Source organism: Bombina bombina, chromosome 7 (assembly GCF_027579735.1).
Source record: "Bombina bombina isolate aBomBom1 chromosome 7, aBomBom1.pri, whole genome shotgun sequence".
Taxonomy (NCBI): domain Eukaryota; kingdom Metazoa; phylum Chordata; class Amphibia; order Anura; family Bombinatoridae; genus Bombina; species Bombina bombina.
In genome coordinates this window covers 557,649,639-557,665,368 of record NC_069505.1, presented here as the reverse complement: position 1 = coordinate 557,665,368, position 15,730 = coordinate 557,649,639, and the positions used below count along the sequence as shown (strand labels likewise).

Sequence of the window (15,730 nt, the reverse complement as noted above, 5' to 3'; positions counted from 1 at the left end):
AAAAATTTTAATCGAGTGGCGGCGATGTGGGGGGAGCTCGGTTTAGGGGTACATAGGTAGTTTATGGGTGTTAGTGTACTTTAGGGTACAGTAGTTAAGAGCTTTATAAACCGGCGTTAGCCAGAAAGCTCTTAACTCCTGCTATTTTCAGGCGGCTGGAATTTTGTCGTTAGAGCTCTAACGCTCACTTCAGAAACGACTCTAAATACCGGCGTTAGAAAGATCCCATTGAAAAGATAGGATACGCAAATGGCGTAGGGGGATCTGCGGTATGGAAAAGTCGCGGCTGAAAAGTGAGCGTTAGACCCTTTAATCACTGACTCCAAATACCAGCGGGCGGCCAAAACCAGCGTTAGGAGCCTCTAACGCTGGTTTTCACGGCTACCGCCGAACTCCAAATCTAGGCCATAGTTACATCCTGCAGTGCTCCAGTACCCTCAGATAAAGACACGTTAGTACAATGATAATGTACTGTCCTCATTAACTGATAACTAGACAGCTAGTTAACAAACCAGACAGAAATAGCTTTGTGTTTATTCCAAACTGATTTTACTTCTGAATAGTTATTTTGTAAAACTGCAATACAATAAGAAAAGTTGAAATTACAATATGTAGTTACACGTGGTGCTTGCAATACATACAATAATACATGTTTCTAACACAGAGAGCTTACATTAGCAATGCAATTCAAATGTACAATTAACTCTTAGCAAACAACAATAACTTACAGGCATATGTATGTTTATAGGCAATGTGAAGAGCTGATTTCATGCTTCTAGAAGCTAAGATGGCTGCTGAGAAACTGAAAGTAACTTTTTATTAACAAACTTTATTAACACAGGACAGGACACTTCCTGATTTATTCTTGAGAGGAACCAAGCTGTAATTGCAACATGAAACCACCAGATGGCATCAACATAAACATAATAAGCATATAATAGACAGAACACTCCCCGCCTGGTATAGACATATACCACTATTATATGATCTATAAATTATTATTAAATTCAACCAGATAACTTTTACTTTGAAAAAGAACAATTAAATCTGACACAGGTCTAAGGAATACTTTAGCAGTCTCTTGTTTAATGATTTTGACCTCTACCATACCACTAGGAATGGCTTTTACAATAAGACTTATTGTCCATCCATTGCGCTTTACTTGAGAGTCTTTCAACAATACAAGATCTCCTTCTTGAACGTTTGTTTCTCTTTCCATTTTCTATATTTCCATGTTTGGATACATTTGATAGTCACTGTTTCAGCTTGCAAGAAATCTAAGGAATGGCATAACCCTTTGCAACAATGCCAGCCTGTACACGACTCCTTTTGAGTGCTGCTGGAAAATGACTTAGCAATGTGAATAAGTGTTGCTATACCTCTCACAAGAGACTTCCACTTTGAGAATCTGAGAAATCTATGTGAGTCTAACTGGCGTTCATACACTTCAGTTATTAAAGCTGTCACTTCAGGTCTGATCTCACTGTCAGAATCTGGTTCAATGAGGTCAAATACTTCAGCTTCAGATTGATCACTTGTATCTGCCTGATGTAAGAAATCTGGGCCTGAGAACCAGTTGGTATGTTTTAGGTGAGCTGCCTGAATTGGTCTAGTACCATGATCTGCTGGATTCTGACTGGTGTTAATATAATGCCACTGATCTGGATTAGTAGATTTTCTAATACGAATTATTCTGTTTGAGACATATACATGAAATCTCCTACAAGTATTGTGAATATAACCTAACACAATTTTGCTGTCAGTGTAATATTTAACTGCATAAAGTTCAATGTCCATTTCTTCAGTAATAAGTTCAGCTAGCTCAACTGACAAAACAGCTGCACATAATTCTAGACTTGGCACTGTATGGGCTGGTCTTGGAGCTAGTTTAGATTTGCCCATAATAAAGCCTACATGACATTGACCGCTACTGTCTATGACTCTGAGATATGCCACAGCTGCTATCACTACAGTAGAAGCATCAGAAAAAACACATACCTCCTTTCTTACTGTGGACGATAGTGACACTGGCACATAGGGTCTGGGAATACTGAGATCTTCAAGATGGATCAGGCCTTCTGTCCATGCTCTCCATTGAGCTTCTCTATCTGGTAAGAGTGGGGAATCCCAGTCACATTGGTCTTTTGAGAGTTCTCTGACTAAAGATTTACCTTGCATAGTGATTGGAGATGCAAACCCAAGTGGGTCATAAAGACTGTTTACTGTAGCTAGGATACCTCTCCGTGTGAAAGGTTTTACCTCTTTAGAGACTTGAAAAGTGAAACTGTCGGTCTGTAAGTTCCAACTTACTCCTAAGCTCCTTTGGAGGGGTAGAGGATCGACACCTAAAACAAGGTCCTTTAGATCTTTAGCTCTGTCATCTGCAGGAAATGCTTCCATTACTGGACCTTTGTTGGATGCCACTCCGTGTAGCTTGAGATTTGATCCTGCGAGCATGTCCTTAGCTCTCTGCAGGAGACTGACTGCTTCAGCTTCAGTAGGCACAGATGCAAGTCCATCATCTACATAGAAATTCCTCAAGATAAACTGTTCTACATCTTCGCCATACTCACTCTTTCCTTGCTTTGCTATTTGTCTTAGACCATAAATGGCTATGGCTGGAGAAGGGCTGTTTCCAAAGACATGTACCTTCATCCTGAACTCTGTAATTTCTTTGTTAAGGTCATTGTCACGAAACCAAAGAAATCTCAAATAGTTACGGTGATCTTCTCTAACCATGAAACAGTAAAACATTTGTTGTACATCAGTGGTAATTGCAACTTGCTCTTTGCGGAAACGTAAAAGGACACCTAGTAGTGTATTATTTAAATCAGGCCCACTGAGGAGTGTGTCATTCAGCGAGATGCCTTCAAACTGAGCACTTGAGTCAAAAACTACTCTGATCTGTCCTGGCTTCTGAGGGTGATAGACACCAAAGATTGGTAGGTACCAACACTCCTCACCTGCTTCCAATGGTGGGGCAGGTTCTGCTTGGTCGTGGTCAAAAATCTTTTGCATAAAGTTAACAAAATGTTCTTTCATTTCAGGTTTTTTCACAAAGGAACGCTGTAGAGCAAGTAGTCTTTCCTGGGCTTGCTCTAAGTTGTTTGGTAGTCTAAGTCGAGGTGAGCGAAATGGTAGGGGCGCTACCCAGTAATTTGCTTCATCAATAAACATCTCTTTTTCAACTACATCAAGGAACATACCATCTTGAATAGACATAGCAGGTTTGTCATCGTTTGGAGTAGTAACAAACACATTATCATCTAAACTGCCCACATTGTGAGTTGCAGTTCCTAAATAACACAATGAGGGGGTGTATGACTGTTGTTTACAAGCATTAAAAGTCTCTTTTACCTGTATATAGCTAGTGCATGGGCTGAACAGAGAAGTGCGCCCACTAGGCAGCACATTTGTCTTGAAAGAGTTCACATCTGCTGGTCTATGAGCTCCTCCTAAGCATACTTCCCCAACTATGACCCAACCTAAGTCTAAATGTTGTGCATAAGGACTGTTGTGAGGCCCATTAATCTGCTCACGTACTTTGTGCACCTTCAGAATGTCTCTTCCTAACAAGAGAAGTATTTGTGCGTTAGGGTCAAGTGCTGGGATCTTGTCTGTTAAGGATATCAGATGAGGGAAATGCTGTATAATCTCAGGTGTTGGAATTTCTGACCTGTCATCAGGTATCATGTCACATTCAATGAGTGTGGGGAGTTTTATGTGTGTTTTCCCATCAATAGACTGAACAGTGAAGTTGGATACCCTACGCCCTGTTTTCTCTGTAATGCCTGAGCATGTTCTTAGAGTGTAGGAAAATGTTTCACCACTAATGTTAAACACATCAAAAAACTCTGATTTGGCTAAAGAACGGTTACTTTGATCATCTTACACTGCATACATCTTTACAGAACAGTCAGGTTTATTAGAGGGATATACAGTCACTAAACAAATCTTGGAACATGATCTAGGCCTTGTCCCTTTCCCGCATACCTCTGTACACTTGGATACAATAGTGGGTGGAGTAGCTTCCTCTTGCTCCCCGCCTTGCTCTCCCTTTGGTAAAGGAGTCTCTACTGCCCAGGGAGCTGGACCTGGATGCAAAGCTGAAGTATGCTGGTCACTGTTGCATTCTCTGCATCTTATGTTATTTTTGCAGTCTTTGGCAATGTGTCTGGTGGATGCACAACATCTAAAGCAGATAAAATTCTCCTTCAGGTAAGCTTTACGTTCATCAATGTGCTTGCTTCTGAACCCACGACACTTTGACAGTGGGTGTGGTTTATTATGAATTGGACATGGACTGTCTGATTCCATGGATTTCCACGAAGGGCTTTTCACCTGTGGAGTTGCATTAGTAGCTGACACTTCTGTCTTTCTTACTGACACCGTTGGTCTGTTGCTGTACCTTGTTCCTGTCTTCTCTGTATTTACTGGAACTTGGTTGCTGCATGTTGAGAATATGAAGCTTGGATCATTTCTGATCTTTGCTTGGTTGACAAAAAATCTGGTGAAGAAACTGAATAGTGGAAAGGAGACATGATGGTCTTCTTTGTACTTGGAACCTTGAAAAATCCATTTTTCTTGCAGGCTATATGGCAGTTTTTCAATAATTGGTTTGATGCCACGAGCTGTGTCTAGGTATGCCAGTCCTGGCAAAAAGCCTCCTGCCTTAGCTGCATTCACCTCCAACAACATGTCACCAAGTTCTCTTAACTTTATGTTGTCTTTGTTTGAGATTTTGGGGAAGTTTTCTAGCTTCTTTAACAGTGCATTCTCAATAGCTTCAGGGCTGCCATAACATTCTTCAAGTCTCTGCCATACCATTTTAACTCCATCAATTGGGTTATGAACATGCACTGACCTGATTCTCTTAGCCTGTTGAGATGACTCTGGACCAAGCCACTTAGTCAAAAGATCTAGCTCTTCTCTGGCTGTAAGATTAAGATCGCTGGTGACACCTTGGAATGATGTCTTCCATGCCCAGTAGTTCTCTGGTCGATCATCAAATGTTAGTAGCCCTGTACTCACTAACTCTCGACGAATCAGGTGCTTTGCTAGGTCAGTAGTCTCTGAAGTTCCTAATGTGCTATTTCTGAGAGGGGATATGTGAGAGTCCATATAATGTGATGGATATTGTGGATCAGCATAGCCTCTGTTTTCTTGAAAGCGTACTCTTGGTGTAGAGACATTTGCAGTGTCAGTCTGGGAAGGAGGGTGCAAGTCAGGAATACTTGGAGTGGACTGTAAATATGTTGAGTCAGGAAACTGTGGCATTATGCTGGACATATGTTGGATAGGAGCATGCTCTGTTTTATCTTGGTCTAGAGCATGGTTCTGTACATACTCACGAGTCCTTTGTACTGAATCATGGGTAGTTATTTCTGCAAAATCTTGAAGTGGTTCCTCTTCTAGTTCAGCTGCTGCTTCATAGACTGCTGCTTCTGCAGATGCTGCAACTGCTGCCCTTTGAATCTTTAGCACATGCATATTAGCTTCTAACTCTGCCTTGCGTTGCGCTGTTTCAGCTGCACACATTGCTGTCTCTGCTTTGCGCTTAGCTGCCTCTGCTTCTAGTGCTGCTTTCTGCTTTATCATCTCTGCTTCTTTTTCAGCATAAGAAACTTGTGCCTGGGCTGCTTGCGCTTTAGCACGGGCTCTGAGTCCTGCAGAACTGGCTGATGATCTGCTGGAGCGCATGGAATATTTAGAGCCAGAGGCATAGGATCTGGTCTCTAAAGTTTGCTGCATCATATCACCACTCTTATCTTGGCTCATAGTGATCAGGTTAAAGTAGCACAATATTTTAAATGCAGTTCTTGTGCAAATTATTTTTACTGCCTTTCACTTTAAATTGCAGGTCTTGTATGTTTGCTTGTTATTTACTGCTTTTTACTTTAAAATGCAGCCTTTGTATCTTGCTTGTTATTGCTTCTCACTTTCCAATGCAGCTCCTATATCTTCCCTTGATATAGCATGCTTTTTACTTTACAATGCAGCTCTGTATCTTCCCCTGATATAGCCTGCCTTTTTACTTTAAAATGCAGCTCTGTATCTTGCCTTGATATAGCATGCTTTTTACTTTACTGTCCTCATTAACTGATAACTAGACAGCTAGTTAACAAACCAGACAGAAATAGCTTTGTGTTTATTCCAAACTGATTTTACTTCTGAATAGTTATTTTGTAAAACTGCAATACAATAAAAAAAGTTGAAATTACAATATGTAGTTACACGTGGTGCTTGCAATACATACAATAATACATGTTTCTAACACAGAGAGCTTACATTAGCAATGCAATTCAAATGTACAATTAACTCTTAGCAAACAACAATAACTTACAGGCATATGTATGTTTATAGGCAATGTGAAGAGCTGATTTCATGCTTCTAGAAGCTAAGATGGCTGCTGAGAAACTGAAAGTAACTTTTTATTAACACAGGACAGGACACTTCCTGATTTATTCTTGAGAGGAACCAAGCTGTAATTGCAACATGAAACCACCAGATGGCATCAACATAAACATAATAAGCATATAATAGACAGAACAGATAATATAATTATAGTATTTTATATTAGATCACAATATTTATTTACTGTGTATTTAATGCCTACAGATGAGTTAAACACATAGTTACACCCTGCAGTACTCCTGTACCCTCAGACAGAGACACGTTAGTACAATGATAATATAATTATAGTATTTTATATTAGATCACAATATTTATTTACTGTGTATTTAATGTCTACAGATGAGTTAAACACATAGTTACACCCTGCAGTGCTCCTGTACCCTCAGATAAAGACACGTTAGTACAATGATAATATAATTATAGTATTTTATATTAGATCACAATATTTATATTACTGTGTATTTAATGTCTACAGATGAGGTAAACACATAGTTACATCCTGCAGTGCTCCTGTACCCTCAGATAAAGACACGTTAGTACAATGATAATATAATTATAGTATTTTATATTAGATCACAATATTTATTTACTGTGTATTTAATGCCTACAGATGAGTTAAACACATAGTTACACCCTGCTCCTGTACCCTCAGATAAAGACACGTTAGTACAATGATAATATAATTATAGTATTTTATATTAGATCACAATATTTATATTACTGTGTATTTAATGTCTACAGATGAGTTAAACACATAGTTACATCCTGCAGTGCTCCTGTACCCTCAGATTAAGACACGTTAGTACAATGATAATATAAATATAGTATTTTATATTAGATCACAATATTTATATTACTGTGTATTTAATACCTACAGATGAGTTAAACACATAGTTACACCCTGCAGTGCTCCTGTACCCTCAGATAAAGACACACGTTAGTACAATGATAATATAATTATAGTATTTTATATTAGATCACAATATTTATTTACTGTGTATTTAATGCCTACAGATGAGTTAAACACATAGTTACACCCTGCTCCTGTACCCACAGATAAAGACATGTTAGTACAATGATAATATAATTATAGTATTTTATATTAGATCACAATATTTATTTACTGTGTATTTAATGCCTACAGATGAGTTAAACACATAGTTACACCCTGCACTGCTCCTGTACCCTCAGATAAAGACACGTTAGTACAATGATAATATAATTATAGTATTTTATATTAGATCACAATATTTATTTTACTGTGTATTTAATGCCTACAGATGAGTTAAACACATAGTTACATCCTGCAGTGCTCCTGTACCCTCAGATAAAGACACCTGTTAGTACAATGATAATATAATTATAGTATTTTATATTAGATCACAATATTTATTTACTGTGTATTTAATGCCTACAGATGAGTTAAACACATAGTTACACCCTGCAGTGCTCCTGTACCCTCAGATAAAGACACGTTAGTACAATGATAATATAATTATAGTATTTTATATTAGATCACAATATTTATTTTACTGTGTATTTAATGCCTACAGATGAGTTAAACACATAGTTACACCCTGCAGTGCTCCTGTACCCTCAGATAAAGACACATTAGTACAATGATAATATAAATATAGTATTTTATATTATATCACAATATTTATTTTACTGTGTATTTAATACCTACAGATGAGTTAAACACATAGTTACACCCTGCAGTGCCCTGTACCCTCAGATAAAGACACGTTAGTACAATGATAATATAATTATAGTATTTTATATTAGATCACAATATTTATTTTACTGTGTATTTAATACCTACAGATGAGTTAAACACATAGTTACATCCTGCAGTGCCCTGTACCCTCAGATAAAGACACGTTAGTACAATGATAATATAATTATACTATTTTATATTAGATCACAATATTTATTTTACTTTGTATTTAATGCCTACAGATGAGTTAAACACATAGTTACACCCTGCAGTGCTCCTGTACCCTCAGATAAAGACACACGTTAGTACAATGATAATATAATTATAGTATTTTATATTAGATCACAATATTTATTTTACTGTGTATTTAATACCTACAGATGAGTTAAACACATAGTTACACCCTGCAGTGCTCCTGTACCCTCAGATAAAGACACGTTAGTACAATGATAATATAATTATAGTATTTTATATTAGATCACAATATTTATTTACTGTGTATTTAATGCCTACAGATGAGTTAAACACATAGCTACCCCCTGCAGTGCTCCAGTACCCTCAGATAAAGACACGTTAGTACAATGATAATATAATTATAGTATTTTATATTAGATCACAATATTTATTTACTGTGTATTTAATGCCTACAGATGAGTTAAACACATAGTTACACCCTGCAGTGCCCCTGTACCCTCAGATAAAGACACGTTAGTACAATGATAATATAATTATAGTATTTTATATTAGATCACAATATTTATTTACTGTGTATTTAATGTCTACAGATGAGTTAAACACATAGTTACACCCTGCAGTGCTCCTGTACCCTCAGATAAAGACACGTTAGTACAATGATAATATAATTATAGTATTTTATATTAGATCACAATATTTATATTACTGTGTATTTAATGTCTACAGATGAGGTAAACACATAGTTACATCCTGCAGTGCTCCTGTACCCTCAGATAAAGACACGTTAGTACAATGATAATATAATTATAGTATTTTATATTAGATCACAATATTTATTTACTGTGTATTTAATGCCTACAGATGAGTTAAACACATAGTTACACCCTGTAGTGCTCCTGTACCCTCAGATAAAGACACGTTAGTACAATGATAATATAATTATAGTATTTTATATTAGATCACAATATTTATATTACTGTGTATTTAATGTCTACAGATGAGTTAAACACATAGTTACATCCTGCAGTGCTCCTGTACCCTCAGATAAAGACACGTTAGTACAATGATAATATAAATATAGTATTTTATATTAGATCACAATATTTATATTACTGTGTATTTAATACCTACAGATGAGTTAAACACATAGTTACACCCTGCAGTGCTCCTGTACCCTCAGATAAAGACACACGTTAGTACAATGATAATATAATTATAGTATTTTATATTAGATCACAATATTTATTTACTGTGTATTTAATGCCTACAGATGAGTTAAACACATAGTTACACCCTGCTCCTGTACCCACAGATAAAGACATGTTAGTACAATGATAATATAATTATAGTATTTTATATTAGATCACAATATTTATTTACTGTGTATTTAATGCCTACAGATGAGTTAAACACATAGTTACACCCTGCACTGCTCCTGTACCCTCAGATAAAGACACGTTAGTACAATGATAATATAATTATAGTATTTTATATTAGATCACAATATTTATTTTACTGTGTATTTAATGCCTACAGATGAGTTAAACACATAGTTACATCCTGCAGTGCTCCTGTACCCTCAGATAAAGACACGTTAGTACAATGATAATATAATTATAGTATTTTATATTAGATCACAATATTTATTTTACTGTGTATTTAATACCTACAGATGAGTTAAACACATAGTTACATCCTGCAGTGCCCTGTACCCTCAGATAAAGACACGTTAGTACAATGATAATATAATTATACTATTTTATATTAGATCACAATATTTATTTTACTGTGTATTTAATGCCTACAGATGAGTTAAACACATAGTTACACCCTGCAGTGCTCCTGTACCCTCAGATAAAGACACACGTTAGTACAATGATAATATAATTATAGTATTTTATATTAGATCACAATATTTATTTTACTGTGTATTTAATACCTACAGATGAGTTAAACACATAGTTACACCCTGCAGTGCTCCTGTACCCTCAGATAAAGACACGTTAGTACAATGATAATATAATTATAGTATTTTATATTAGATCACAATATTTATTTACTGTGTATTTAATGCCTACAGATGAGTTAAACACATAGCTACCCCCTGCAGTGCTCCAGTACCCTCAGATAAAGACACGTTAGTACAATGATAATATAATTATAGTATTTTATATTAGATCACAATATTTATTTACTGTGTATTTAATGCCTACAGATGAGTTAAACACATAGTTACACCCTGCAGTGCCCCTGTACCCTCAGATAAAGACACGTTAGTACAATGATAATATAATTATAGTATTTTATATTAGATCACAATATTTATTTTACTGTGTATTTAATGTCTACAGATGAGTTAAACACATAGTTACACCCTGCAGTGCTCCTGTACCCTCAGATAAAGACACGTTAGTACAATGATAATATAATTATAGTATTTTATATTAGATCACAATATTTATTTACTGTGTATTTAATGCCTACAGATGAGTTAAACACATAGTTACCCCCTGCAGTGCTCCAGTACCCTCAGATAAAGACACGTTAGTACAATGATAATATAATTATAGTATTTTATATTAGATCACAATATTTATTTACTGTGTATTTAATGCCTACAGATGAGTTAAACACATAGTTACAGCCTGCAGTGCTCCTGTACCCTCAGATAAAGACACGTTAGTACAATGATAATATAATTATAGTATTTTATATTAGATCACAATATTTATTTTACTGTGTATTTAATGCCTGCATATGAGTTAAACACATAGTTACACCCTGCGGTGCTCCAGTACCCTCAGATAAAGACACGTTAGTACAATGATAATATAATTATAATATTTTATATTAGATCACAATATTTATTTTACTGTGTATGTAATGCCTACAGATCAGTTAAACAAAGGGGCCGATTTATCAAGGGCCGAATTGCCCCTGATTCCGTGTGAGCCTTCAGGTTCACCGGAAACAGCAGTTAAGAAGCAGCGGTCCTTAACTAGTCCGCCGCCTCAGCAATCAACCCGATCAGATACGATCAGGTTGATTGACACCCCCTGCTAGCGGCTGATTGATCGCCAATCTGCAGGGGGCGGCATTGCACAAGCAGTTCCCCAGAGCTGTCCGCATTCAGCGATGTCGGGCGGACATGATTCGCTACAGCTATCTGTTCTAATCAGAGCCTTGGGCGCCGCAACCACCTCTGGGAACCTAACCATGGGTCCCACCACTTTTAAAAGTTCTCGGACAGAACGTGTGCGATGGATAATAATCTGACAGACAAATGTCCATTGGATAACAGTCCGGTCAGTCCGAGAACCTTTAAAAGCACGTCATGGGGGTGGGACTCATGGTTAGGTTCCAAGAGGCGGTTGCGGTGAGGCTCTGATTAGAACAGAACTCTCTGGAGCGTATCTGTCCTTGGCCGTTATTGGATAATCTGATTGGTCCGTGTCTCTGACATACCGGATGCACAGCCAATCGGATAATGTTGTTAGTGTGTCACTAGCGCCTAGTGCTGTTTTAGACAATTTGCAGCATGTGAAGAAAACTGAGGTCACGTCATTTGCTTTCTGACCTCTCTAGAGAGTTTTATACAAAAACAAGAGCTATTTAACCCCTTCACTACCGGGAATTTAAGAGAAAATCTTGACAAAGTACCGGAGACATTTTAGCATTTTTGCTGTCACTCCATTTAAATGGAAATAGAGCCTTTGTTTTTATTATTATTATAATAATAATAATAATATTATTATAATAACATTTCTACTATTAACAGAAATGTCAGTAAATGTCACCTCACCCGGGTTAGCCCCCCCCCATATTAAAAATTTTAACAAATTATCATTCCATTTGTTAGATCTTTGTTAGATCAGGTTAGATCAACTGTTTTTTTCGTTAGATCTACTCTAAAATATGAAATATTAACAATCTTTTTCAGGGGGGGCTAACCCGTAGCCAGCCCCCCCTCAACAAAAATTTGGACAAAATGTTATTGATTATGATAGCTCCCCGTTAGATCAGGTTTGATCAGCCAAAAGTTTTGTTAGATCTAGTCTAATTACTGAGATATTGCATTTTAATGAGGGGGGGCTAGCCCCCCCTCAACTGAAATCTGGACCAAATTTTATTGATTTTGATAGATATACGTTAGATCAGGTTAGATCAATTTGTTTTTTCGTTAGATCTATCACGCAAGCGGCGTTATTAACAATCCTAGTTTGTGTGCGGGGGAGGGGTGATCCCCGGGTTAGCCCCCCCTCAACTGAAATCTGGACCAAATTTGATTGATTTTGATAGATATACGTTAGATCAGGTTAGATCAACTGTTTTTTTCGTTAGATCTATCATGCAAGCGGCGGTATTCACAATCCTATTTTGTGTGCGGGGGAGGGGTGATCCCCGGGTTAGCCCCCCCTCAACTGAAATCTGGACCAAATTTGATTGATTTTGATAGATATACGTTAGATCAGGTTAGATCAACTGTTTTTTTCGTTAGATCTATCACGCAAGCGGCGGTATTCACAATCCTATTTTGTGTGCGGGGGAGGGGTGATCCCCGGGTTAGCCCCCCCTCAACTGAAATCTGGACCAAATTTTATTGAATTTGATAGATATACGTTAGATCAGGTTAGATCAACTATTTTTTTTGTTAGATCTATCACGCAAGAGGCGGTATTCACAATCTTATTTTGTGTGCGGGGGAGGGGTAATCCCTGGGTTATCCCTCCCTCAACTGAAATCTGGACCAAATTTTATTGAATTTGATAGATATACGTTAGATCAGGTTAGATCAACTGTTTTTTTTGTTAGATCTATAATGCAAGAGGCGGTATTCAGTAGCATGCAGAAGCGCATGTCCATGCACAGACCAGTCAGTGCTTTTGCACGCACTGTGTCTATTTGGCCTGTGAGGGACGTTATTATAACCCCGCCCCAAAGCTCTGCACAAGACCAAGAGACATCCAGCAGTGACAAACTACGCCCCCCACATACCACCAGGGTGTAGGAAGCAGGGAATGGAAGATTATTCTACACTTTATTGGATTATTTTATAGTATACATTTGTCCTATAACAGAAGAAATACATTCTTTAGTATTGTGTTCTATAAAATTACAAGTAACGCATCTTCTATTATCACATTTAATATTGCTGATTTTATTATAATAAGTATTAACTCTTGATGTAAGAGATATGGAAGTTAATACTTTATGAGATTAACCCTCCTTCATCTCCATGGATCACACTGGTGAACCTCTCCCAGGTATGGAACAAAGAAGAAGACTTGTTGAAGATGCTATGCAACACATTTCTTATGATAGGGTGACCAGACGTCCCCGATTTTAGGGAACAGTCCCCGGATTGAGGAGACTGTCCCTGGAAAAATTATGTCCCGGAAATGTCCCCGGCTCCTGTTGAGCTGTCCCCAGGCAGCGCGCAGGTCAGGAGGGAAGAGCTTGTGCATGTGTGTATATATATATATGCTTGTGTGTGAATGTGTGTATATTTATGCTTGTATGTGTGTGTGCATGTGTGTATATGTATGTGCATGTGTGTATATATATATATTTGTATGTGCATGTGTGTATATGTATGCTTGTGTGTGTATATATATGTGTGTGTGTATATGTATGCTTGTGTATGTGTGTGTGTATATATGTATGCTTGTGTGTATATGTATGTTTGTATGTGCATGTGTGTATATATATATATTTGTATGTGCATGTGTGTATATGTATGCTTGTGTGTGTGTATATATGTGTGTGTGTATATGTATGCTTGTGTGTGTGTGTATATATGTATGCTTGTGTGTATATGTATGCTTGTGTGTATGTGTATATATGTATGCTTGTGTGTATGTGTATATATGTATGCTTGTGTGTATATGTATGCTTGTGTGTATGTGTATATATGTATGCTTGTGTGTATATGTATGCGTGTGTGTGTGTGTGTATATATATATATATATATATATATATATATATATATATATATATATATATATATGCTTGTGTGTGTATGTGTATATATGTATGCTTGTGTGTGTGTGTGTGTGTATATGTATGCTTGTGTGTATATGTATGCTTGTATGTGTGTGTGTGTATGTGCATGTGTGTATATTTATACTTGTGTGTGTGTTTATGTATGCTTGTATGTATGTGAGTATGTGTGTATATATGTATGCTTGTATGTGTGTATATGTATAATTGTATGTATGTGTGTATGTATGATTGTATGTGTGTATGTGTATGTGTGTCACAGCCTTAAGTGGGTATATGTGTGATGTGTGTGCATTTGAGTGTGTGTATGTGTGATGTGCTTGCATATGAGTGTGTGTATGTGTGATGTGCGTGCATATGAGTGTGTGTATGTGTGATGTGCTTGCATATGAGTGTGTGTATGTGTGATGTGCTTGCATATGAGTGTGTGTATGTGTGATGTGCTTGCATATGAGTGTGTGTATGTGTGATTTGTGTGTATGTGTGATGTGCTTGCATATGAGTGAGTGTATGTGATGTGCTTGCATATGAGTGTGTTTGGAAGTGGGTGTATGTGTGATCTGCTTACATATGAGTGTAAGTGGGTGTATGTGTGATCTGCTTACATATGAGTGTGTGTAAGTGTGTGTATGTGTGATCTGCTTATATATGAGTGTGTGTATGTGTGATGTGCGTGCATATGAGTGTGTGTATGTGTGATGTGCTTGCATATGAGTGTAAGTGGGTGTATGTGTGATGAGTGTGTGTATGTGTGATGTGCTTGCATATGAGTGTGTGTATGTGTGATGTGCTTGCATATGAGTGAGTGTATGTGTGATGTGCTTGCATATGAGTGTGTGTATGTGTGATGTGCGTGCATATGAGTGTGTGTATGTGTGATGTGCGTGCATATGAGTGTGTGTATGTGTGATGTGCTTGCATATGAGTGTGTGTATGTGTGATGTGCGTGCATATGAGTGTGTGTATGTGTGATGTGCTTGCATATGAGTGTGTGTATGTGTGATGTGCGTGCATATGAGTGTGTGTATGTGTGATGTGCTTGCATATGAGTGTGTGTATGTGTGATGTGCGTGCATATGAGTGTGTGTATGTGTGATGTGCTTGCATATGAGTGAGTGTATGTGATGTGCTTGCATATGAGTGTGTTTGGAAGTGGGTGTATGTGTGATCTGCTTACATATGAGTGTAAGTGGGTGTATGTGTGATCTGCTTACATATGAGTGTGTGTAAGTGTGTGTATGTGTGATCTGCTTACATATGAGTGTGTGTATGTGTGATGTGCGTGCATATGAGTGTGTGTATGTGTGATGTGCTTGCATATGAGTGTAAGTGGGTGTATGTGTGATGTGCGTGCATATGAGTGTGTGTATGTGTGATGTGCTTGCATATGAGTGTGTTTGGAAG

The 15,730-nt window shown here is 37.3% G+C and overlaps 2 protein-coding genes across 2 annotated transcripts in view; one reads left to right on the top strand and one right to left on the bottom strand.

The window, feature by feature from the left end:
- Positions 1-15,730, top strand: part of LOC128667037 (H-2 class I histocompatibility antigen, Q9 alpha chain) — a gene marked incomplete in the record, with an annotated part of 303,896 nt that overhangs the window by 59,002 nt on the left and 229,164 nt on the right.
- On the bottom strand, positions 527-3,720 carry LOC128667035 (uncharacterized). Its single transcript, XM_053721899.1, has 2 exons — positions 729-3,720; positions 527-576 (listed from the first exon to the last, which is right to left on the bottom strand). Exon 1 carries the CDS (start codon positions 3,691-3,693, stop codon positions 1,174-1,176), a length of 2,520 nt encoding a protein of 839 aa, XP_053577874.1. The 5' UTR covers positions 3,694-3,720; the 3' UTR covers positions 527-576; positions 729-1,173.